General features: G+C 31.9%; 1 protein-coding gene across 4 annotated transcripts in view; it reads right to left on the minus strand.

Moving 5' to 3' along the window:
* FIG4 (FIG4 phosphoinositide 5-phosphatase) overlaps positions 1–27787 on the minus strand; it is a 131979-nt gene that overhangs the window by 13931 nt on the left and 90261 nt on the right. For 3 of the 4 annotated variants that reach the window (XM_031964422.1, XM_003769351.4, XM_031964423.1), the window contains 3 exons: positions 17093–17288; positions 14700–14782; positions 12873–12959 (listed from right to left, as the gene is read on the minus strand). In XM_031964422.1, the coding sequence (XP_031820282.1) occupies positions 12873–12959; positions 14700–14782; positions 17093–17288 (366 nt within the window). Of the gene's footprint in view, positions 1–12701; positions 12766–12872; positions 12960–14699; positions 14783–17092; positions 17289–27787 lie in introns of all 4 variants that reach the window. The other variant, XM_023503161.2, reaches the window with a different exon arrangement.

Genomic DNA, 27787 nt, shown 5'->3' on the forward strand with positions numbered 1-27787 from the left:
TGTTGAATTGACTAAAATTGACCAGAACTCAGCCTACAACCACACTTTTATATGAATAAAGTTAATGAATAAAAAAATGTTATTACTACAAAGTCCATATTTTTGAATAGCTAATGAGCACTGCTGTTCATAATAAATTCATGTTGCCAGCATAGTTGTGAATTTAGGATCATGTGGCTCACTATTGGGAAAAGATGAGAAACGGAGCACTGGATTTTGAGTCAGGAAGCCCTGAGTTCAAACCCAGCCTCAGACATTTATTAGCTCCTGGGATCCTGGATAAATCACTTAAATAATGTTTGCCTCAGTTTCCCCAACAGTAAAATGGGGATAATAAAGCACCGGCTTCCCCAAATTGCTATGAGGTTCAAATGAGATAATATCTGTAAAGTGCTTAGTATAGTTTCTGGCTTTGTATATATTTTCCTTTCTTCCTCCATCAACCTCCAAACTCTATATACCTCCATTAAATTTTTTTTTATTATAGCTTTTTATTTACAAAACATATGCATGGGTAATTTTTCAACATTTTTCAATTTTTCAACATTGACCCTTGCAAAACCTTCTGTTCCAACTTTACATACGGGTCCCTTCCCTTCTTTAAGATCTCTTTTACCTCCATTAAACTTAAAGATATCTGTTTGGTTTGGTTTGGTTGTTTGTTTATTTACTTCAAATATTATAACAGTGTTCCACTTGATATAAATTGTTTAGGTACAAATTTCTTCACATCACTCGGACTCTATGTTGAATGTCCACTTTTATAGAAATAAAAAAAAAAGAAAGCTGGAACTAAGGAGGTGGAGCAGATAAACAACTCAACTGAATTCTCTCAACATTTTCTTCAAATGACTTTAAAATAACACTCCAAATAAAATTCTGGAGTGGCAGATAATAATCAGGAAACCTACATCTTCCTAAAAGGAACAATAGACAATGATGTAATATCAATTCTAAACATCTTTATACCAAATGACATAGCATACAAATTGTAAAGGAAAAGCTAAATGAATTATAAGAGAAAATAAATATTAAAATTATACTAGTGGAGACCTCAACTTTCCCCTATCAGATCTAAGCAAAACTAATTATAAAATAAATAAGAAAGAAGTGAAAATGAATAAAATATTAGAAAAAATTGAATGGGCAGAGAAAGGACTATAACTTTTGCTCAGATGATCATGTATTAGAACATTAAAAACCTCATAAACAAATGCCCAAAAGCATAAATGTATCCTTTTCAGAACATGATGCAATATAAATTTACATTTCATGAAGTGGAAACAAAGTTTAAAAGTTAAACAGAAATTAACTATGTGGAAGTATAGATTAAAAATTAATTCTAAATTAAATAATCTAATCCCAAAGAATGAATGGGTTAAAAAAACAAATTATACAAACAATCAACAATTTCATTAAAGTGAATGGCAACAATGCAACATTCCAAAATTTGTGGAATGCAAGGAAAATTTATGTCACTAAATATATACATCAATAAAAGAGAGAAGAGTAGATCAATGATTGGTCATGCTACTATAAAAAAAAATACTAGGGCAAAAAAAAACTAATTAAACATCTCCAATTAACATCAAATTGGATTTCCTGAAAATCAAAAAAGAGGTTAATAAAACTGAAAGTAAGAAAACCATTTACCCAATAAACAAATCTAGGCATTGGATTAAAGAAAAAGAAAATAAATAAACCATCACTTAATTTGATTAAAAAGAAAATCAAATATCAAATATATATCAAAAATGAAAAGAACAAATACACCACTGAAGCAGAAATAATTAAAACAATTGATAGGCTTTATTTTGCCTAATTATACTACAATAAAACTAAAAGTCTATGTGAAATGAATGAATCTTTATAAAATAAAAAGTACTTAGATTAACTGAAAAGGGAATAGAATACTTAAACCTTATGTTAGAAAAAAAAAATTGAACAAACCATTTATAAATAACTTGTCTTAGGGAAAAAAAACCCAGGATCTGATAGATTTAAAAGTAAATTTGCTCAGACATTTAAGGAACAATTGTGTGGAGCCCCTCCCTTTCAGTAATAACAAAGATTTATACAGTGACATAAAAATGAAACAGAGTACTAATAAGCACACGATTTTCAAATCACTTATAAATATTCATATAATATAACTATTTAATCCTTGACTGATTATCAACAAGCCAACAAACAACTGGAGGAACAGATACATATTAGTATTGACTATCCATGCTATTGATGACATGAGAAGGAATCAAGAAATTGTAGCTAAATAGAAGAATGTTTCCAATTCTCCCTTGAAGATTCTCCTTCAAGAAGCAAAGAAGAGAGCTGGTTTTATAGTGCTAACAAAGACCACAGAAAACATCATTTCATGGGGTACTTAGTCTTCTCACCTTTCAGTGATCTAATGAAATTAATTGCAGGCTAAAATCTAAAATCTATTTTACAAAATAAGAAGAGACTGAAATTCTATGAAGAACTCAATGAGATCCTCTAAACTAAATCAACAGAAAGCTTAATACTTGGGCATTTCAATGAATAAGTGAGGATGAGGGATAGACAGCTGATACACACATGGTAAGTAAGTTGTTAACTTTTTGTTAAGACATAATTGGTTTCATTTTTATGATATTATGTATTTCTCTCCATGTAGAATGCCTTCCAAATGTCTTCTTGAAAAAAAAAAAGTGTCCACTATATGAAGGTATGATTTCTGCATAGTCTAATAGCCTTTGGCTACTTTCATTTCTTAAACTAAATTATATAGAGAGATAATGAAATTTAAACGGGTAGAAGAACTTGGGTAGAAAAATCTAAAGAACTTAAAGAAGCATGAATTCAGATTTTCAATTTCTTTATTATTGGCTCTTCCCTTACTTCCCACAGGCATGCCTAGATTTTCATCTGAAAAAGTTAAAACCACCACCACAAAAAACAAAAAACACTTCAAGTTATTATCCTACATTTTCCCTCTCATCACAAAACTCTTAGAAAAACTGCCTACATTCATTGACTCTACTTCCTTCACTCTCACTCATTTACTAACAATCTGACTTTTGATCCCATAACCCAAATCAAATAGCTTTCTTCAAGATCAACAACTAAAGTTCAGTACTTTTCTCAGTCCTCATCTTTTTTGACCTCTCTGAAACTTCTGATACTGCTGACTGTCCCCTACCTCACTGACACCTTCTCTTCCTTAAATTTTCCTGACATTATACTTTCATGAGTCATCTTCACTTGGTCCACTCTTAACCCCTTTCTCAGTCTTTTTTGCTGGGTCATTGCTTTGAATGAGTAAACCCCGGACTTTGTCCTGGACTCTTTTCTCTAAATATACCTGACTTTTTTAGTTGTACAAGAGTTTTAACTACCATCTCAATAGAGTTAACAGACTTCCTTGAATTATATCATTCCATATCTGAATTCAAAGACATCTGAGAAAGAAGCAGAAACTTTCAGCTTAGAAACATATCTCAGATTCCTTTTATAATCCCGTGTGATAAAGTTCTCAGAGTGTGGTTCATGAACCTCTGGAGGTTCTCAACAATCTTTCAGGTGGTCCAGGAGGTTAAAACTATTTTCATAATACTAATAAGCTATTTGTTGATTAAAATATTTCTCCCTTTTCCAACTACTTATTTGCATGAATCTGAATTTTCTTCATTGGCTTTAACCAAAAGAATATATCACAACAGATTGAATGCAAAATGAGAACCTAGCCTTTTCCCATTTATTTTTCAAGTTCAGATCTCAGAGGCCAGCTATGTTTATTTTATAATAATATTTTATTTTTCCAAATACATTCAAAGATAGTTTTTAACATTCACCTTTGCAAAAACTTTTGTTTTAAATTTCTCTCCTTCCCTTTCTTACGCTCTTCCCTCCCCAAGGCAGCAAAGTCATAAGACTGCTTTAAATAAAATATATAGGTTAAATATGTATAATTCTTCCAAATATATTTCCATACTCGTCATGCTATGTAAGAAAAATCAGATGAAAAGGGAAAAAATCCATGAAAAAAAGAAAAAACAAACAAACAAACAAAAAAAGGGTGACAATTCTATGCTTTGATTCGTATTGAGTCTCCACAGTTTTTCTCTCTAGATGCAGATGACAGTTTGTATCACAAGTCTATTGGAATTTTCTTAAATCATCTCATTACTGAAAAAAGCCAAATTCATCACAGCTGATCATCACATAATTTTGTTGTCTCTATGTACAATATTCTCTTGGTTCTGCTCACTATACTCTGCATTACTTCATGTAAGTCTTTACATGCTTTTCTGAAATCAGCCTGCTCATCATTTCTTATAGAATAAGAATATTCCATTACATTCATATACCATACATATTCAGCCATTCCTCAACTGATGGGCATCTACTCAATTTCCAGTTTCTTTCCACTACAAAAAATAGCCATTTAGCCAGACAAAATAATGCCTCTCTTTTCACCAAATTTTTTTGTCTTGGAAATGATATTGCTTTTTATTAAAATGTTATTTATATTAACATGTAATTGCTTTACCACTGTAATTTTAAGTTAATTACTGAATAAATATTTTTAAATTTAATAAATTTTAATTTCTCATATGGTAAATATTGAAAGATATAAACCATAAAAAAAAATTTAGGATCCTTAATAACTTTTTAGAGTGCAATGAAGTTCTAAAAGTTTGAGAACCGCTGGTATAGTAGAGAGATCCCTGGATCAGAAGAAATCCAAATCTTGACTCTATTATTTATTGCTTTGGCAGCCTTAGGCAAGTCATATTTAACTTCTCTAGGCATTATGTTCCATATCAGTAAAATGAGGGAACAAAAATATGTCTAAGGTTCCATTAGACTCTAAATCACATTGTTGTACCATAGATTCCAAAACTGGAGTTAAAATACTTTTATCTACTTTACTTATAATAGAGGCCAAAAGGCAATTAGGCAGAGACAGAAGGAATCCTGAGTCCAACATTATAAAAGTAACTGAGAAGTAACCATGAGAGGATATAATGGAACTACATATAACTAACATACAACAAAGGCAGAAAAAAAAATATGCTTTAGTCATTTAGTCTCCTGATGAAATATAAGATTTAGCTTGGCTATTTGGCTTTAAAGCATAAATTAGAGAATTTCAAACCATTTTGTTAATTATTTTATAAAAATATCATGACATAACATTATATTTAGCTGTCATTTATTCCTGTAAATGAGCTTTTTATTGTCCAGTTTGTTCCCTTCTCTTTAAATGTTCTTTGTCTCAGACTTACAGTGAACCAAAATTTTAAAATATGAAATATTTAAAGTAAAATCTTTGTCTAATTCAAAAACAGCCGAAAAATAAACCTTTATACATGACTAATTCATTACACATGGTTAATGTTCACTGAGGTCTACCATTACTAAAAATGGGGATGAGGGAGGGTGGGATAAGAGAGGGATATCTCAATAAAATCATGCCAAAATCTCCCTAGCTTCCCACTTCCTTCCAAGAGAAAATGAGAAAGATCAGGGTGCATAGCCAATTACACATTCATTTAGATGCCAATATTACTTTAGGATCATATTCTTCAGTATAAAATTTTGGAGCATGTTATCAAAAATTTAAAATATATAATACTGATTTTAAAAACAGCAAAGGAAATTATTTTTTGCTATAGTCTCAATCAGACATTGGAATATTCCATATTTAGGAAATAAAGATGGCTTGAGATGGGGCATTTACATCTAATATGCACATCCTGATCCTTGGAGATGGAAATCTGTAAATACATTTTGCAGGTTATCAGCAATCTTCTATCCTAAAAATGATCTGCTTCCTGCTTATACTCTTTTAACCTGAGAATAATCCTCTAGTTGTCCTGATTTTTATCTTACCACTGGACCCAGATGGCTCTGGAAGAGAAAGTGAGGCAAATGACGTTGCACAGACTTGCATCACTGCCAGGCATAGTGCAAGGTGCTAAAGATACAAAGATAAAAGTAAAATAGTCCCTGTCCTCAAGGAACTCACACTACTGAAAAAGACAAACCTAAAATCTATTGGTACATGCAAAGATGACACAAGGTAACTAGCATTTTGGGAGAAATGCACTGGAAGACCAGGAAAAGTCTCCTATCCAAACCATGTAAACAATCTCCTTAAAGGGATTTCTGGTTTTTAGTCCTTCCTTTTTCTGCTCTATACTCTGCAGAGTTCCCAAAATCATCTTCCTATAAAACAAATCCATTTTAATCTTTTTCTCATGAATTTTAAGTGACTTCTTATTGACTTCTGGATATGAGAGAGATTTCTTGGTATAGCATTGAAAGCCCTTCCTTAAATTCCAGCCTATCCAAACTTGTTTCCCCCCACACACACACTTTACACACTATGTTCCAGACAAACTGGACTATTTGCTATTCTCTATACATGTCAGTCCATATCTTTCCTTCATCCCTTTAAATAAACTTAGAATGCTTTCCATTCTCACTTCTGGTTCTTAGGATCTTTATCTTACTTAAAGCCTTGGCTCACAGGCTACTTCTTTTTTCAAGAAGTTTCTCCTAACTTCTATGCTCATTAGTATTCTCTCTCTCCCCCAAATAATCACATAAATTATTTATGTATTCAAATATTTATTTGTGTAGCTCCAGTGGAAAGTAAACTCCTTGAGGGAAAGGGAATTTTTTTTTTCAATTTGGTCTAGTACTTAATAGAGTACTTTGGACATAGTAGAAACTTTAAAAGTATTTATTAGGTTGAATTTGCCAGCAAAACTCTTCAGAGTGGGTTACTTCTTATAGAATCCTTGCCTGCTGCCACAGATGCTCAATCAGCCTCTCTCTTTCTTTCATGGGTGGGGCCCAGAAAGAAAATGAAAGGGACCCTTTTACCTGCATAAAAGGGAAAGGAAACAGCACTCTTTGCACTTAATCCTTTGTTTAAACAACCGGTGAAGTTGGCTAATGTTAAATGCTTTTGTAGCCACTAAAAGACTAATATGAGGTACCTAGTCAATGAGTGAAGTACCCTCAACTCCAAAACTCAGTAATGTGTGGTAAAACCAAGGCTTTTAAAAATAGTTTTGGTAGATGGGTCCATTATGTACAGCAGAGCATATTCCTAGGTGCTCCCCACAGAGATGAAAAGGGAATTATCACAGACACGTAAGTGAATCCACAAATACATATCTTTTAAACTTGATTCAGACACTTAATTTTTTTTAAAAAATTGATCTGGATGTATTAGCATGACATCTTTTTCACATCATTTTGAGAAAAACATGAAATGAAAAATGTCAGTCACAATGTTTCTAATACTTATCTTTGTGTTTTTAGTATTACTTTTGGGTTTGGAGACTTGAAGAATGAGAATTTATAAGATGATATGTAAAAGATGAAAGGATTAATTATATATATAGATATGAATTCACAACAGTATTATAAAATGAATACTATTTCCACTGTTTAGCAAGGAAATGCAGTGTCTGTTTGTGTAGTTATATTTATTATTATAAAACATCTGGGCCAAAGTACTTGGTTTTCACCATCCCATTTGGAGGATGCACTTTAAACATTTCAAAATGCATGCTGAAGGAACATTCTGATCCGAACCATAAACTTGGAAAACTTGTTATGCTACATAGCACAGCTATCTGTCCAGTGCAGGCTTTCCTATTAAAACAGAGCAAGTCATGTGTCAAGTACTTCAAAGATATTTTCATCAGCAAAGAACACAACTGCTTTCCTCAAAGTGAAGACAACCTAGTGGATTAATCTGTCCATTTTGTACTTTTTCTGAGACAGAGCAAAGGGTTGCAAGGGATCGCTACTTTATAAAACCGTTTCTGGTCTGTTCTTACAAGTATTCATGTTTTCTCAGTATCTTAGAATCACAAGATTGAAAGCCAATCTAGATTATCCCCATCCTTTTTCAAATGAGGAAACAGGCAAGAAATTGTAACACATCCTTACTCTTACAACTAGTAAAATAAGAGTCAATACTCAAATCCAGGACCTCTAATTCCCCAGTCACAGCTCCTCCTTGTACTCCTGGAGGCTGGGTACAAGAGAGACACTAGTGATCATGGGTGCAATGTAATTCTGAATGTGAACTTCCCTTCAGTCAAATATTCATTAAGTATCTATGCACTAAATACAGATTCCTGTGCCAGGCAGCAGGTTTGATGCAAAAGACTATCTTTGCTTTCAAAGGACCTTACAATTATCATCCTTAATGATTAATTAATTAAAATTGTAAACAACTTTAAAGGCAAAAATGTATACATGGTGATTATAGATGTTCTGTAGCATGTACTCATGATAATTTGTATGTAAAAGGTGAGAATAAAAGACATCATTGTGGATATTGTGACCCCAAATGGAGTCATTCATTGATTGTTGTAATTAGAAATGATAGTTGATCAGTTTGAGTAATACAATGATAGTCATGAGACACTCAGATGACCAGAAGAACTCCTACAGTCATTGGGTAGATGGTCTATGGGCAGGCCTTATAGGCTGCCTTGGGGTGGTTTAATGATACAACATCAACAAGAATCACATGGAATTGAAGAGTAGGAATGAACATCAGTGGAGGAAATGACCACACTTAGAAAATTATATCTCTTTCAAATTCAAGTCAACCTGAAGGAGTATTGGTAGTGGTATGTCCCAGGACTCTGTCTTGTCTATGTTTTAATCAACCAATCAGATACAGAGAAAGCACACTGAGCAATTTTTCAAATGACTCCCAACTTGAATGTCATTTGGGTAGAATTTAACAGATGAAAATAAAGAACTGAAAACAACAGGATACCTTATATAAAATCCTACTTTTAAATTATAAAAGAATGGGGAAAGACTGGATTTGACCACCATTAATGTGCATTCTTTGCCTTTAAAGTTGTTTACAATTTTAATTCTTCTGAGAGTATTATGTTCCTTGATTTGTAGTCACACACAGAATCATTAGAATACTGGCATTCCAGTTACCTTTTTCACTGACTACCCCCCACCATGCCTGGAATGAACTCCCTCCTATGCTATGCTTTCTGACATCCTTGAAGATTTTGATCAAATCTCATATTTAGGTAGCACAGTGGTTTGGAGTGAAGAAGATCTGAATTCAAATCTGTCCTTAGACATATATTAGTTAAATAATATAATATATTATTATATATTACATATATAATATATATTAAGTAAGTCATACTTCTGTCTGCCTCTACTTTCCCAGCTATAAAATGGGAATAACAATAGCACCTATATCTCAGGGCTGTTGTAAAGATAAAATGGTATAATATTTGTAAAGCATCTTAATCTGGCACTTGGTAGGGATTTAACAGATGCTTGCTACCTACCTAATTTCTACAGGAAGCTTCCAAGACCTTACTAGTGCCTTGCCTCTGATATTTCTCTCCATTTATGAAATATATATATATATATATACATACATATATCCACATATATGATAAATACACATATATCATATGTATGATTTTTTTGCATGTTGTCTCCTCTGTTAGAATGAGCTTCTTGAATGTAGGGATTCTGTTTTTGCCTTTTTTGGTACCCCCAGAACTTATATTTCCTGGCACATTGTAACTACTTATTGACTAATTGCTGAGTGGCAGTGGAAGCAATGTGAAATTTACCAAAAATTCACCATGATCCTCTGTTCCAACCCAAGTACAAGCCCACCTTATTCATATATAGTTGTTCTTTATCTTCTTTCTGAAAGACTATTTTGCTTGATCTGTCCATTCAGATGTATAGTATGTTTGTGCTTTTATCTTCCTTGTTTCCCTAAATGAGAATGCTTAGTTATCTTTTGCATTATTATAGAATTCTTGAAGACAGGTTTTGTAGTGTTCTAAGGTTTGATGAAATTTGTATTGTAAAATGGGGCTATGTAGCATTTGCCTGAGTTGATATAAGCATCACACGAGATAACAAATATAAAATTCTTTAAAGGTAAATCTTAAAGCATTCCATGACTACCTGTTAGCATCTTCCCTGATACTTTTGTAAAAATAGGATTATACCACATCCCCAATTAATTGATCAAACAAGTAAATAAGCTAGGTATTAAGGAATTTTCCTATTGCAACATCAGTCTTTGGACAAATCCTTAATCAATTTGAAAAAAAAAAGTTTTGCTGTTGGATGAAAAGCAGATGAACTCATAAAAAACATCTTGTGAATAATTTAGATCAATTGCACTTCTTGGACTGTGTGTGCGTGTGTGTGTGTGTGTGTGTGTATACATTATACATAATATAAATTAAGACAACTCTGAGGTATTACTTCATAACTATGAGACTGATTAAGATAACAGAAAAAGATAATGATAAATGTTGGATGGGATATGAGAAAACTGGGACACTAAGTGTGGTGTTATGAAATGATCTAACCTTTCTGGAGAGCCCAGAGGGCTATAAAATTGTACCCTCTGATTCAGCAGTGACACTATTGGGTCTGTATCCCAAAGAGATCATAAAAGAGGGGAAAGGAGCCACATGTGCAAACATGTTTGTAGCAGCTCTTCTTGTAGAACTATTACTGTGGAGGGGAAGATGAGAGAGTGGTCAATGAATATTAGCAAGCAACTATTGAGAGCATATACTTAAAGAGTTTAAAGCTATTTGTTTTATTTTCCCATTTATGGAACTGGCTGGTTCTATGACCACCAAGTTAATCAAAGTATTTAAATTTACTACCCTTTGCCTTATTTGTCCTGTATACAAAAAAAATGGAATACAGTTTAACTTATCCAACCTGAAAGATCTTAATGTACTGATGTAATGAAATTCTAAGAAATATAAGCTAAGAATTTAGGCCCTTGATTTTTAAAGTTTGAATTTGAATAAAATTTGAATAAGAAACAGGTGGAAATTTTAGCCATTCCACTTATGCCACTACCTTTGGTTTTTTTAATTGTATACATGATAGGGGTAGCTAGATTGTGCAAAGGATGGAGCATTTGCCTGAGTTCAAATCTGGTCTCAGACACTTAACACTTATAACTAGTTGTGTGACCTCAGGCAAGTCACTTAACCCCAACTGCCTCACCAAAAAACAAACAAAAAAACACAAGATTTATACATGATTTTAATATATTTAAAAATGGATAGCCAAACATTTATAGTCCCAGTTACATGGCTTCATTAGCATCCATGATTGCCATGACAATATAATAGACACCCTAAAGGCTTTTTTGTTACCTATCTGAAGAAACTGTAATAAACACATGTTTTTATTAGATTTTTAAAAATTATATAGAAAAGGTTAAAAAAATCAACAGTTGCTCATGGTTTTTATTTATACTAGGAAACTAAAAAGTGAATGTTACAAGTATTTAAAAAATAATTCAAAGTAGCAGCTATAATCCCAACACCAAAACAAATTAGGGTTTGACTAGGAAGGATTAAAATTCTACCACTTAATCACCGTATCATTTGCTTTATTCCTTGAAAGTTGTTCCATTAGTTTAAAAAAAACCCTATTTGAAAATTGAAACAAACTACCTAATAATCTGCCTCAGTTTTTACAAATTTCAGTTTACTCTTGGTTTAACAATATTTAATATATTCAATAATATAATCCATATGCCTCCCTATTCAAAAAATAATTCCAAATAATTCATATGCTCTTCTAATTTCCATCTGCCCCTCACATACACCAAAAAAGCAGTGTCTTCATGTATTGAATTCACTTGCTAAAAATGACAAAATTAGATTCTAGCACCAAAGAAATGGTCTGGAGATTGGCTAGAAATAAGTCCATTAAACAAATATCTAAGTGTCAAATATGTGATAGCAATGTTTCTGACTTAATAAAATGATAATATAAAAAAAATATAAGACACAATCCTTACCCTCTATGAACTTGTAACTAGTTTGGAAGATGTTTTTGGTAAAAAAAAAAAAAAAAAAAAGGAAAAAACAAGATAATTATTACCATCATATTTTGGGAGGTTACTTTCTAGACTGAAGTTTGAAAACTTTCCTGAAACCATAATGAAATAGATCATATCTTTAAATCTCTTCTGGGTCTTTCACTTTATGATTTTCAAACCCTGTTTCTGTTCTCTTCCAATACAAGGTGAGAACTTGAAAAAAATTACTTAGTATGAGTATAGAAAAAGATTAATCTAACTTGGGTCCTACAAAAATAACATGGTATTCCAAGAAGTATGAAAAAAAGAAAAAAGGCCTAGCTCAAAAAAAAAAAAAAAAAGGCAGCCAAGTATATACAGCCATATGATATCTCTTAACCCTAATATTTTACTGGGCTCTTTAAAGATACTGCACTTGAGCAGTAGGAGCTCATGGAAATGTCAAAGGTACTCTGCTCTTGCTGGATTTATATAACAGTCATTAAGCACCTATTTGATATCATAAGGTAAGATCACAGTTTTTAAGATAAATGCTCCTTTTACAGATTGTAAAATTGAGGCCCAGAAAAGTGAATTACTTTGGCCAGGATTAAACAGCTAAGTAGTTCCAGATCCTTGATTCCAAATTCAGATCCTTATCTCACTGCTATATGAGGTGTTGAGAAAAATACAAAATTAAGAAAAAACACAGTCTCCAAGAAGTCAAAGAGTCTATCATCTAGTTGAGGAGCCTATTTTTAGGGCCAAAAGAGTCACCTTAATTGCTTCCAATCAGTGGGAAGCAATTTCCATCAATTTCTACCACCCCTGAAGTACTCACTTGAAATGCAGACAAAACTCTGTCTCTCCTTCTCCCTATCACCACATATCGATCCCACTTATTTCTGTCAAGGTACAATTGGAAGGGTACTATGTTTTAGCAGTCTTACGGCCAGACATTTCTTTTAAAAAATAGATGTGTGTATGAATATTCAAAAACACAAGTACTTACAATTTTATAACTCCATCTAAGTGCTTAGAACAATGCTGCTGGTTACTCTTGTCTTGCTTGTGTTGATGCTGTCCCAGTTGAACAAACCTACAAATTGCAATAGATAGTAAGAGTAGGAAACATAATAACTTGCAATATCAATAGCTCAAGAAAAATGAGGTTTTCTTTAGGATGATAGTAACAATAGTTTCAGGAAAGGATACCAAATATCTGCCATTTCACATAAAGTAATCACATTTAAGCTGTTTTTCCATTTCACAGTGGGCTGTGGGAATTCAAAGGTGGGGAGGAATTGAGAGAGTGGGAGATAAGATTGTTTAAAAATGTAAGGCAGAAATAAATGAAATAAGGCTTCCTTCATTGTGTAGCCTGATCTATGTTTTTTCACATCAAATGTAGGACTCAGTTACAATTTTGACTATGGATCTTAGAGATGAAGGAAATTTAAAAATATTTTATTCTAACTCCTTCATTGAAGTAATTTGTTCAAGGTCAAGATAATAAAGAACAGCTGTGGCCCTCAGAGGTCAAATACAGTTGTCTTTCTAAGATACTGTATTCTAATGCCATAAAAAGCAGAAAAAGTGAAGCAGAAACATAGTTGATTAGTTGAATAAAGCATCAGCCCTGGAGTTAAGAGGATCTGAGTTCAACTCCCCTTCAGACACTTGCCACTTACTAGCTGTGTGATCCTGGGCAAGTCACTTAATCCTAATTATGTCACCAAAAATTCTATCAGCTTCAAAGTTATGGATGAAGAGAATAGAACATAATATGAAGTGAGTAGCACTAGGAGAACAATTTACATAGTATTAACAACACTGTAAAGAAACACAACTTTGAAAGGCTTAAGAATTCTGTTAAATACATTGACTAATCATACACTCAGGTTGTAAATTAAAACATTTGTTTTGGACAAAGCCAAGGGGAGAATCTGTTTTATTTGAATATACTTTTTTGTTACAGGGTTTTTACTTTTCTCTCTTTTTCAATGTAGTGAGTGAGAGGTGATAAGAAAAAAAATGATTTTTAATTCAAAAGATTTTCAATTGGATATTGGTTTTTTACTCTTCTTAATTGCCTTCTCTTTTGTCATTCATTAAGCTAATTATTTCTGATTTCTGGAAGTACTTTCTTAGTGCTTATTAATATATTTTACTTCTTTCAAGATTCAAGAGCTCCTCCTCCATGGAGACTTCAATTTACTTTTGAAACCCTTGGATCCTCATTTCATAGAATTTCATACCTATTCTTCTGCTTTAAGTTTGGAGATTGAATTCAGGAGAGATAGCATAACGTAGTAAGGAAAAAAAAAAAAGGCACTGGATTTGGAATTAAGAAGACTTGAGTTCAAATATCACCTATGAAACTTACTAGTTGTGTGATGTTAAGTAAATCACTTAATTTCTCAGTATCTTAGAATCTACAAAATGAGAGTTTGAATGCCATAGCCTCTAAAAATTCTTTCCAACTTTAAATCAATGATCCTATGAACTATGATTATAACAAGGAATGCTTTTAATGCAAATCAACATCCATTAGGTCACCTAGAGTGTTGCAGTGGTTAAATAACTTGTTCAGGGTCACAGAGTAAATATGGATCTAAGATGGGACTAGAGCTCAGTCTCCCTGTTCCCAAGGCTGCCCTCTCTCCACTTCACTCCAGAGCTTCTTTAGTCTGCCTGAAAAATCATGACTTGTGTTTATAGCTTCCCCATACACACCTGCTCTCATTTTAAGCTTCTGGATAGCAGAGATAATCACTCTTATAACTCTAGCACCTAACACAATACCTAACCTAATTGCTGAATTAGTGAATTACTTTACCTTGTATAAACAGAGAGATCTTCTTCTGAAGGGACATCTGAGAGGTTAATCCCATAAACATCTTTCATAGGTTGCACTAAATTCTGGGGTTGTAAAAAAAATTATCAATGAATATTTTTAGAATTTCAGGACTCTCCAAAGGTAAAGATTTTTATACATGAACCCATGAGAGAAAGTGAAAAATTTCACCAAAGTACGTATACATTACTACTACACAAACAAAACATAAACTCTGCCCGTTCCTTCCTCAAATATAAGCTTCAAGCTTAGTCCTAATAACAGGCCAAATGTGGGAGCACCAGCTCAACTACATTCAGAGAGGTTCATTACCAGAAGGCTGGATCCCAGGGAATTGAATTGTTCTGACCCTAGATACTGTCTACTAAAGAATGAGAATGGCTATGATCTGTTAGTGAGATAAAATCTACTACAATTATGAAATCACAAATATTCTGAAGTATTAAAGTAATCTGGTATAAGATATTTAATGTTTATATAAACAAAAAATTTAATACTGTAATACTTATTTGCAAAAATATAAAAATTAAAATACTCAAGCTTTTTGTATATTTTTAAATGGGAACCACATAACTTGTATATAAATAGCACTATTCTGTAGTAACAAGAGAACTAGTTTTTCAGTTAGAGGCCCAGGTTTGAGTTCCAGTTTTGACCCTCAAGAGCTGTATGGCCATGGGCAAATAACATCAGTTTTTGAGGCTCAATTTCCTGATTTGAAAATGTGAATGATGATACTTATATTGCCTATCTCATACCATCGTGAGTAAAGTGTTTGTAAAACTTAAAGTACTATAACAATGTAATCTATAATAGTAATAATACCAGTAAATTTTGATTTAAGCTATTGTTTTATCAAGAACCTATTTATTAAAGTCTAGAATAAAAATAATTAAAATATTTATTCTAGACATTGTTGCAACTTTAAGCAAGAAGAAATATCAAATGGCACATAAAATTATGTTTCTATGGGCTAAGTAGGCTTCTCAAAATAACCCATTTACAAAATAAGTATATATATATATATTTTTTTTTCATACACACACACACACACACACACATAATATCACACAGAAAACATTGGCCTTGAAATCAATTTGTTGTGGTTCAGGAGAAGGAAGAAAGACTTTCTACTCTGCCCAGCTTGTACTGACTTCTAAGATAGGTAGATGGCTATTTGGGTTGGCTCTTCACAAAGACACAAGGATTAATTGTGACTGTCCACTTACCAATGAAATGGAGACTTACTCTAAAAGAAAATTAGGTCAAGAAAGGGAAAAATATAGTGACCTTCATCACCATACTATTCAAATATAAAATTCATATAGATAAAGTTCATGATTGCAGCAAATTGGGTAGTAGGTCTTAATTTAGTAGGGACAAGAGTAATATAGTTAACAGAACATTGGACTTTCTCTGATATTTCTGAGATGAGCTTTTCACTCTGGGCACAATACAACCTTACTACATTATGGGCAATTTCACAGAATACACCTAATAATTCAATAGCTTGTCAGAAGTACATGGTAAAGAGAGTTTTTATGCATATGAATAACACAAATATACAAATTCAAAGAATTTAGCAAAAAAAAAAGTGGCTTTTCTTACTACTACATCTGAACCAACAGTTAAAAGGAACAGAGTTAATACATTTAAACTGGAGAGTTATACTTTATCACTGACACACATACAAAATTTAGAGTAATTTCTAATCCAGTACAAAGAGAACATATAGTGCATATTGTTGTTCAATAAAAGTTCAAAGTAGAAGCCTATATGCAGAAGAGTTATAATGCTCGTTTTAAAAATCAATTACCATAATTTCATATTTAACATCATTTCCATGAATGTTTCTGATCATTTTTCATTGATTAATTTCCCCTTAGTTTTAAAAAGCCCTTAACATGGGCTAACATACATAGTATGGCCACAAGGAAATGTACCTGGACTGTCTTTTTTTTTTTCTTTTTTAAGCCCCAATATCTAATGTAGTGCTTAATATATATTACTTGAATTGGAGTTTTTTTTAAATGCTGGAAAAAGTGAAATCACTGGAGTAAGTATAACTTCTCAAGGTGACTACTTCAAAGGTAACAGACTCACCTGGAAGTATAAATTTAGATTTTTTTTAAAAAAACTAGTTTCATCATCTTATGAAAAAAGGAACAATCTATTTCAAAATACCACCTACTTTCAATCATCTCTATGTTAACATTCAAACTACAAAATGTCTCATAAATTGACAATTGAAGGGATTTGACTCACTTGGTTCAAAGTGTCCTTGCTCTTAGTGGTATACCTAAAGAGAGAATTTTTATTGCCATCCTCCTCCAAATTGTCAATCGTGGGTTAAGTATACTGTTCTCCTTCCTTACCTCTGTCACTTTGGTACTGTCTCCTGCATCTGTCATCTTGACTGGGGTGGAACGCTGAGATACAGAACCCTCATCTTCTCGGTCTGTTCCAGAATCATCCTCAGAACTACTGGAAACAGCTTCTTCATTTGGAGGTGGGGGGGCACTAGCTGCTGTTTTTCGTTGTAATACAGTTTCTTCCCTATTGCTTTTATTTCTTTTTTTTTTAAATAGGGAAACAGGAGAGAAAAAAATAGATCAGTTCTGATGAATATGAATATGCACAGCACCTTCTATCCAAATCGTCTACAGTCTAAGATTTGACTCTGACCAACATAGGACTTTCTCTGTCCTTTGTCCTCGGACATAGGGAGGGAAAAGAATGATGTCATTAAAAAAAGAAGTAAGCAGTTTAAAGGAGCATTGAAATGAAAAAAATGCTATATTTCATTATTTGCACTTGCTATCGCTTTATGAACTTTAATCTTTTTGGTTAAGTTTTAAAATGCTCAGGGAGTAATACAAGTATTTCCCCTAAAATTTAGTTACATTCATTTCTTATAGAATTATAAAATCATCTAAATGGATTATGTAGCTATACAGATATATACATACATATACACACATATATAATTATTGTAGAGGATTCTGCCTAGAAAGGGTGAGGCTAATGGATTGCTAGTCCTCAGAAGTTCCAGGTTGCAGTGAGCTAAGCTGTTGGGACATCCACACTAAATCCAGAATCCACACAATGATCCCCCAGGAACAAGAGGTGACTTAAGCACTGTGTAGTTTCCAAGCACTACACTGGAAACAAAGAAAACAAACAAAAAAAAGCCAATAAATAGTGGAACTAGACAAGTTTGGAAGACCCAGTCCAAAGATTAAAAAACAGAAAAATCTGAGAGCTTTTGAAAGGCTTATGCTTGGAATCAGTAAAATTCATCTATAATTTTTCAATTCTTTAAAAGGTAAACTTCTGTAAAATGACAGCCATGTCACAGGGTTGTTGTGAGGTTCAGATAAGACAATATAAGTACTACACTTTACAAACCTTAAATTGATATATAAGTGCTGGCTATTATTGCTTTTATTATCATTGTTATTATGATACAAATATCATAATGTTTCCTTAAATGTACCCTATACCAACAAAATCACAATTTTTCACCATAAAGAGATGGATACACACACACACACACACACACACACACACACACACTCAAGTGTGTTTACAATAAAATGATGCAAATAATGTAACAAAATGAGGGAAAAATCAAAAAGATTTAGGCATGAATATAAAACACTGGCAAAAATTTTCAACTGTAACTAATGGGTCATTTATAAAAGTATAAATGCCATTCAATAATCCATGGATACATTAATCCAGACAATCCCACCTCCCAGGCAGAATGCTGGTCCTCCAGAGAATAAATTTGTAAGAGCAGTAAGGTTATATACAGAATAAATGTGTCAGAATGAACTATGTTGTCTTACAAAATCAAACATACTTGAAATTTTGAATGATAATAGATATATATGTGTACATATATACACATACATGCACACACATATATATGTATATAGAGATATAATTGTGTGTACTCTTATATTAAAGATCATTCAAAGTCATGTATATTTTATTTTGGAATACAAATTAATTCATTCTGACCTATCTGTTCTGTGTAAAATCCTAATCCTAATATATGCATGTATACATACATATATAGAGATACAGCTATTTGTGTACATATATATATGTATGTGTGTGTATGTATATATATATATATACACATATATATATATATATATATATATATACACTAAACTAACACTGATTAAAATTACAATAAGACTTTCAAAACACTCCATATGTATGGGTACATATATATAATTATTGCCATTAGCCAAGCTTTTTCATAACTTTCCTTTGCTCGTATAGTTAACTTTAGCCTAAAAGACTTTTTTTTTCTTTTTTAAATATGCTGAAATAAAAAAAAAAAAAGGCAAAAGAAATGAAAAAGGTTACCAGAAAGGGAAAGTGAAATCCTAACCACTGCTAAATTATAGGACACTGAAGCACATCCAACACTTTTGCAGCTAAGTTTAAAAAACTAACCCTTCCTAGCTCTGTAATCATAGGCAAGCTATTTAAAACTTCTCTTAATTACCATTTCTTTATCTGCAAAATGAGGATAATATTTGTACTACCCCATTCATTTGACTTTTTGTCAAAAATACCTGGAAAACCTTAAAGTTCCATGTAAATAAAGACTATTATTTATTTATTTATTTATTTAATTTTTAAAATTTTTTATTTAATTTTAAAAATTTTTTCAAATTTACTTTTAAATTTTAAAAAATTGTCCAGCTGCTTACTTATTCTATAGATTAGAAGACAATTGAACCCCTTCTTTAACCAATGACAAAAAGAAACTGTTATCTTTCCCCTTTGAAGTGTCCATCTGCAACTCCCCTTGGAGTCATGAAAGACCCTGTGAGCCAATATGAAAGTTTTTCCTTGTGCTGAAATATAAAGAAACTAGATTCCTTCTTTAAGAAAGTAAAAATAAAGTCAGACATAGCACAGAAAACACAGGTCATATGAACCATTTTGTGTTCATATCATTGCTACATGAGCTATGAATGAAGCATAGATGGAACAGAGAAAAGAATGAAGGAGGGGAAAACTATTATTTTTCTATTTAGTCCTAGAGAAAAATTGAGAGAGAAAAATTTTCTTTAGGATATATCACAATTATACATTGAGAAATGACATATGTATGCCAATGCAAAAACATTGACTTGAGTTTTGCTCCAAGTAGCACTTATGGGAAAGGCACACATTTCTAAAATTAAAAAATTTAGCCAATGGCTGTTTTTACTCATTTATGATTTTCATAGTGAAATATTTCATTATAGATTAAACACAGAATATTGATAAAGACCAATTAAATTTGCTTAGTAACAATATTTGAATTACTTAATTTCAATGTATAAAATGTCCTAATTTTTCAATCAGTCCAAATGACTTAAGAATTTATTTTGTCCCATTACTTTCATTCACTTTTCATATGGTATATCTGGAGTTAGTGAATGTATATTCTGTTGCTCTCATTCTGCTTGTTTTTTTTCTTTTTTACTTCACGTTATTTCACAAAGGTCTTTCCACATTTTTTATGATCCTCCTACCTATAATTCTTAATTGCTGTATAGTACTCCTTTACAATAGTGAACAATCAACAATCATTTATTTTATAGTACTGTACTATTGAAGATAATGCCTAATTATAGGATTATTGGATCAAAGAATAAGATAATTTTATGACTTTTACTGTATGCTACTAGATCAATTTCCCAAAAGGTTCTACAAATTTTTAATTTTACCACAAATCAATCAGTATCACTTTTTCCACAAGTCTATCATTAATTTTCCTTGCTTCTAAATATTTTTTGCTAATGTGATGGTTATAATACAGAAACAATACTGTTTTAATTTTCAACTTTGGTTTTTAGTAAAATGGAAGTTTTTAGTTTTTTCCAAGAGAATACCAATTTGCTGAAATCTTTCAGCCCATATTTTTAATCACATCTCCTGAAACCTGGGAATTACCTTTGTAAATTTTTTTAAAGTCCTTTAGATCTTTAGATGCTATATTTTATTTGTCATATTTGCCACAAATATTTTCCCAATATGTTTTTATTTTAGTTACAGTATTGCTATTCATAAATGTTTAATATGAATAGTTAAATATCTATTTTGTTCCTAATAATTTTCTTCTATTTGCTGAAGAAAAAAGGTATCTTTTCTCCAAAAATGGAAACATATCATTTCATTTTCTTCCATCTTTTTAAGTAATTTCATTCTTAATGTTTAAGTCTGTGATCCAGATAATTTATATAATATTGGATTTAATTTTTCTTTATATGTTTGGTAGAATTCACTTGTGAATCCATTTGGTTCTGGGGATTTTTTTCTTAGAAAGTTCACTGATGACTTGTTCAATTTCTTTTTTCTAATATTGTTTTTCTAATATTTCTAATTTTATTTCTTCTTCTGTTAATCTGAGTAATTTATATTTTTGTAGATTTCATTTAGATTATCAGATTTATTGCCATATAATTAGACAAAACAGTTTCTAACAATTGTTTTAATTTCTTTTTTGGTGGTGAATCACTCTTTTTAATTTTGGTATTTTGATTTTGATTTTTAATTTGGTTTTCTTTTTTATTCAAATTAACAAATACTTTATTAATTTTTTTCATAAAATCAGCTTCTACTTTTCTTTATTAGTACAATGGTTTTCTTACTTTCAATTTTATTAGTCTCTCCTTTGATTTTCAGGATTTCCAATTTGGTGTTTAGTTGGGGATTTTTAATCTGTTCTTGTTCTAGTTTCTTTAGTTGCACTGATCTGCCTTTTCTCCATTTTATTAATATAAGCAATATGAGATATGAATTTTCTCTTATTAACTGCTTTGGCTGCATCCCATAAATTTTGATATGTTGTCTCGTTCTCATTTTTGTTAATGAAGTTAACAATTGTTTCTATGATTTGTTCTTTGACATATTTATTGTTTTAGGATTATTTAATTTCCAATTAAATTTTAATCTCTCTTTCCATTGTCCATTATCGAATGTAATTTTTATTGCATTATGATCTGAAAAGATGAAATTACTATTTCTTCTTTTCTACATTTGGTTGTGAGGTTTTCATGTCCTAATACATAGTCATTTTTTATGTAGGTGCCATATACTGTTGCAAAAAATACATTCATTTCTATTTCCATTGTTTTCTCCAGAGATCTATTATATCTAACTTTCCAGAGTTTTATTCATCTCATTAATGTTTTTCTTGTTTCTTGTTCATCTAGTTCTTTTTAATAGTATTTTATTTTTCCAAATATATGCAAAGATAGTTTTCAACATTCATCTTTGCAAAGATGAAAATTTTTCTACCCCTCTTCCCCTCCCCCAAGACAGCAAGCAATCCAATATAGTTAAACATGTGCAATTCTTCTAAACATATTTCCAAATTCATCACACTGTGCAAGAAAAATCATACCAAAAGGGAAAAAAATACAGAAGGGGAAAAAAAAGGAAACAAATAACAACAATAACAAAAAGGTCAAAATAGTATAGTGTGATCCACATTCAGTTTCCATAGCTCTCTCTGGATGTGGATGGCACTTTCCATCTCAAGTCTTTTGGAATTGCCTTGAATCACCTAATTGTTGAAAAAAACCAAGTCCCTCACAGTTGATCATCACATGATCTAGTTGTTATTGTGTACAATGTTCTCTTGGTTCTGCTCATTTCACTTACCATCAATTCATGTAAGTCTTTCCAGGCTTTTCTGAAATCAGACTACTTATTATTTCTTACAGAACAATACTAGTCCATTACATTCACATACTATAACTTATTCAACTATTCCCCAATTGTTGGGTGTCCAATGTCCAGTTCCTTGCCACTACAAAAAGGACTGCTACAGTGTTTATCTAGTTCTAAGAGGGAAAAGTTCAGGTCACCCACTAGTATAGTTTTAAGATCTATTTCCTCCTGTAACTCACTCAACATCTCCTCAAAAATTTAGATGCTACACAATTTGGTGCACAATATTTAATATTGATGGTACTTTTCAGCAGGATAGAGTTTCCTTACTGAACCTCTTTGACTTGAATCTATTTTTGCTTTTGCTTAGCTTTGTCTGAGATTAGGATTACTAAACCTGCTTTCTTTGCTTCAGCCAAAGCATAATAAACTCTGCTCCAGACCCTTACTTTTACCCTGTATCTCTGCCTCAAATGTAAACAATATATTGTAGGATTCTAGTTTTTTAAATCCATCCTGCTATCTACTTCCATTTTATGGGTGAGTTCATCTCATTCACATTTATAGTTATGATAACTGTTTACTTCTCTTTATGCTATTTTTCCTTCGTTTATCCCCCTCTCTTTCTTATCCCCCTTCTCTCCTCAAAAGTGCTTTATTTGTGAACTCTGCCTTCCCCAATTTACCCTCCCTTTGATCAGTCTCCCTTTATTATCCCCATTTTTTTAAACTTGTTAATAGGGTAAGATTTCTGTATTCAACTGAATGTGTAGATTATTCCCTCTTTGAGTCAATTTTGATGAGAGTAAGGTTTAAGCTTTGCTACTACACCTCTTCTCATCTGACTCCCCATTATAATAGCTCATTCATGTCTCTTTTATGTGGGATAATTTGCCTCATTCAATCTCCCACCCTTCTTCAATGCAATTTTTTTCTTATCTTTTTATTTTGGTGTGGTTTTTTTTCAAAGGTAGGGGAGTTTCACTCCATCAAAGTCACATCTATCTATCTATACTCGTTCTAATTGTTGTTATGCTAATAGAGTTCTTAAGATATTATCAAATATTATCTTGTCATATACAAATATAAAGTTTAACCTTATTGAATTTCTTATATTTTACTTTTTTATGTTTCCCTTGTATCTTATATTTGGAGGTCAAATTTTTTTATTTAGTTCTTTTAATTAGGAAATGCTAGGATATTTTTGTTAAATATCCATTTTTCCCCTGAGAGATTATATCCAATTTTTCCAAGTAGATGATTCTTGGTTGTAATCCCAGCTCCTTTGCCTTCCAGTATAATGTCATCTTCCATACTTTCCAATTCTTTAATGTGAAAGCTGCCAAATCCTGTGTAATTCTGACTGTATCACCGTATTTGAATTTTTCTTTTTGGCTATGTGCATATTTCCTCCTTAATATGTGAAATCTGGAATTTGGCTATGATATACCTGGAATTTTCATTTTAAGATCTTTCAGTTGCTGGTTGGCAGATTCTTTCAATTTCTATTTTGCCCTCTGGTTCTAATATATCAGGGCAGTTTTCTTTGATAATTTCTTCAAAGATATTGTCTAAGATTTTTTTTAATCACAGCTTTCAGATAATCTAAATACTCTCATATTTATTTTCTAAGTCAGTTATTTTCTAATGAGAAATTTCACATATTTTTACTTTTTTATTTTATTCTTTTATATCTTGATGCCTCAGAGTCATTAGTTTCCACTTACTCAATTCTAATTTGTAAGGAATTATTTTCTTCAGTGAGCTTTTGTACTTCCTTTTCCATGTGGCCTATTCTATTGTTTAGGCAGTTATTTTCCTCAAAGAAATATTTGCATATCTTCCCCAATGCTACTAACATTTTCTTCATGATTTTCTTAAATTACCCTCATTTCTTTTAAACTCTTCACAAATTCTGAGACCAAATTACATTTTTCTTTGAGACTTTCCATGTAGCCATTTTGACATTATTGTCCTTTTCTAAGTTTATGCTTTGATCCTCCTTCTCACTATAATAGCTTTCTATAATCAAGCTCTTTTGTTATTGTTTGCTTATTTTTCTGCTTTTTGTGATGTGGTCCTACACCATACCAATCTTTTTGTGCTAGAATTTAGGATCTTACTGCTGGCTTTCACTGGGCTTTGGGGCATAGCTGATCACCTCCCTCTTGGCCTCTCCTGATTTGGAGTTTAGCTGCTGGCCTGCCCCAGGGGTAGGGTTTTTCTGTTAGATTGTTATAGAACAGACTCTTTCTGGGGGCTAACCCTGGAGGAAGGAATCTTGTTGCTGGTCTGCCCCCTAGGTGGGGGTCTTGCTGCTAGGTAACTATGGAACAGGATCTTTCTGCTAGAGAAGGCCCTCTGGTAGAATCTTGCTCTAGGCCAACCCCTGGACAGGGCTTCACTACTGGACAGCAACAGAGTCAAAGACTTGTGGGTAGCTTCTGTTGAGTGTGGGTCCCTACTGCACTGCACAGATTGCTCACTTGTCTAGGGAACTACTGATTTGCAGGATGGGCAGTTCCAGGATTGCAGCCTTGCTGCGGTTCTCCTGCTGTGAAGCTGGTTGCTGCTATTGCTCTTGCTACTGTTCTTGGACCCTGCTCCCCTCCTACCTCAATGAGATAGACCGTTTCTGCTATGACCCTAAGTTGCTTCCTTCTCTTAGATCAATTCTGATTTTCTAGTTTTGGGGAGAGGATTTGGGAAGACTTCAGTGTGTTTCTTTTTCATTCAGCCATCTTGGTAGTAGAAATCAAAGCAATTAACTTTTTTTAAATTAAAACCTGCTTTGTAATACATTTTGAAATCTGGAAGTATAAGGATGTCTCCATTACTTTTGAAAAAAAAAGTTCTTGACAGTTTGTTTTTCCATATAAATTCCATTATGATTCTTCTTAATGATATACATAATTATATAATTGATGTAAATATGTATTTATATTATAATATAATGAATATACTGTTTATATATTTATTATACACAATAATTTATATAGTACACATAAATATAAATAAATAATTTTGTGAATAAAAGTATAAATAAATAAATGTTTGGCATTTTGATTATTATTGAATTAAATGTACATACATTTATTGAGGCAATATTTTTACTTTTACTATACTAATTGGACCTTTCCACAAACAATGAAAACTGTTCAAATTTCTTAGGTCTTTATTTTATTCATAATAAGACATATGTATCAACTAGATAGATTAATTCTGAAATAGTTAATGGTCATCATTGTTATTATAAATAGAGTTTCTCTTATGATTTCAAAAATATTCACTAACAGTAAGCAAGAATGAAAACTACTTAGTAAATTAAGCTACTAATAGGATTCTGCTGAACTTAATATTTTTAATAGTTTAATATAAACAATTAGTTTATTTGTGTGTATCCTATCATATACCCCCAAAAATGATATTTTAGACTCTTTGTTTCCATTATTAGTCATTTAAAAATCTTATTCCTATGTTATTAATTTGCCAAATTTTCTAATATAATGTCATATAAAAGCAGTTGATATGGTCATTCTTGTTTTGTTTTTGACCTTAATGGGAATTTTTCTAATATTTCTCCATTCTATCCATTGTTTCTGATTTAAGGCAAATACTTTTTTAATACATGGAGAAAAAAAAAAATCCCTGTACATCTAGTCTTTCAAGTGGTTGATTTTTGGCTGCTAGTTTTTTCTTTGTCTGTCAATAAGCATTTATTAAGTGCCATATGCCTGGCACAGTACTAAAGGTTAGGGATACAGAGAAAGGCAAAAACAAAAAAATCAGTCTCTACCCTGAAGGAGCTCACATTTTAATGGGGGAGAGTGGATAATAAGCAAACAAATAAGAACAAATAAGGTATATTTATGTAGGATTAATAGGGAAAAACAAAAATAGACAAGGCACAATAAATAAGAAGTGTTAAAAAAGCATTCCTGTAGAAAATAGGATTTTAATTGAGACTCAAAAGAAGCCAGAGAAGCCAAAATGTGGACATGAAAGGGAAAATATCCCGGATATGGAGAACAGCTAAAAAAATGAACAAAACCAAGATGGAAGTCTTATTCATGGAAAAGCAGGGATGTCAGTGGATCAAATTATTATGAACATGGTCGGATTTTATCAAAGGCTTTCCTATATTTATTTGTCATAATCATACTTTGAGAGGTTTTAATTTTATGTTTTATTAAGTTAAGTGTTTTCAATTCTGCCAGTTCTTGTACCTATAAATTTGTATCTGGTATAAAACCTGGGTTTTCTAAATATTTACCTGTATTCTCTTGAATAACATTTCATTTGGGATTTTGTAATTGACTTATCATAGAAATTGTAGGTGACTGTACAATATACTGCTAAAAAAAAAAAACTAAAGATAAGTACTTCACTGGTCAAAGTACATCTGGAGTGCCCATGTTCAATTTTAGGGGCTGCAGAGAAAGCAAAGTACACATAGAAAGTAGTAGTCAGGACTTTAAGAGACGTAGAAATGATTTTTTATATGGTATAGCTGAAGGAACGATGTATGTTTATTTTGGTGAAGAGAGGACTAAGGCCAGACACAAATATAAAAGCATTTAAAGACTATGTCGAAGAATAAATATTTGGTATTGCTCCTCAAGGCAAAACTAGGCCTGCAAGGGAGTTATATGGAGAACATTTCTGGTCTACCACAAAGAAAGAATTTTCAAGTAGAGTTGTCCAACATTGAAATAGTCTGCCTAAAAAAGAAGTACATCTCCTGCTTTCATTAAAAATGTTCTTACAGAGCATCTGTAAAAATATTTACTGCTTTAAGTTAAAGGTTGAACTAGGTGATTTCAGATGTGCTTGTTACTTTCTTTACTTCTCTCAAAACAATTATTTAGTACATTAGCACACATTTAATTGATACTGAGGAGCTTTTAAATCTTTGTATTAGCAAAGAGTAAAAATCAATTTCAATTTTCATTTTTATAAGATAAGGTTGCACACCTTAGTAACAACCACAGTAATACAAAATAATTCAGCAGGGTGAAAAGTATGAAGACACAAGCAGAGGTTCTGTGCTCCGTCTCCTCAGAACATTGCCAGAAATAGAGAAATGTGACCATGACAAAAAAAAAAAAAGACCTTTCATTTTAAGTAAGCTAAAGGAAAAAAAATTTTTTTAAAGTATATTTGCCTTTGGGTTTCATAATGATGTAAATAAACTCAAAAATTAACTTGTTTACTTTTGTAGGATGTCAAAATGTCAAGGACCTATGATTTCATGGATATATGATTTTATAAGATATTCCACATAAACAACCTCTAGTTCTTCTTTTGCCAATTCAGTTTCTTTTCTACTTAAAATAACAAAATACCCTGTTACAGGAATCCTCAAAAAGCATAGTTTTCTG

Source organism: Sarcophilus harrisii, chromosome 4 (genome assembly GCF_902635505.1).
Source record: "Sarcophilus harrisii chromosome 4, mSarHar1.11, whole genome shotgun sequence".
Taxonomy (NCBI): Eukaryota; Metazoa; Chordata; class Mammalia; order Dasyuromorphia; family Dasyuridae; genus Sarcophilus; species Sarcophilus harrisii.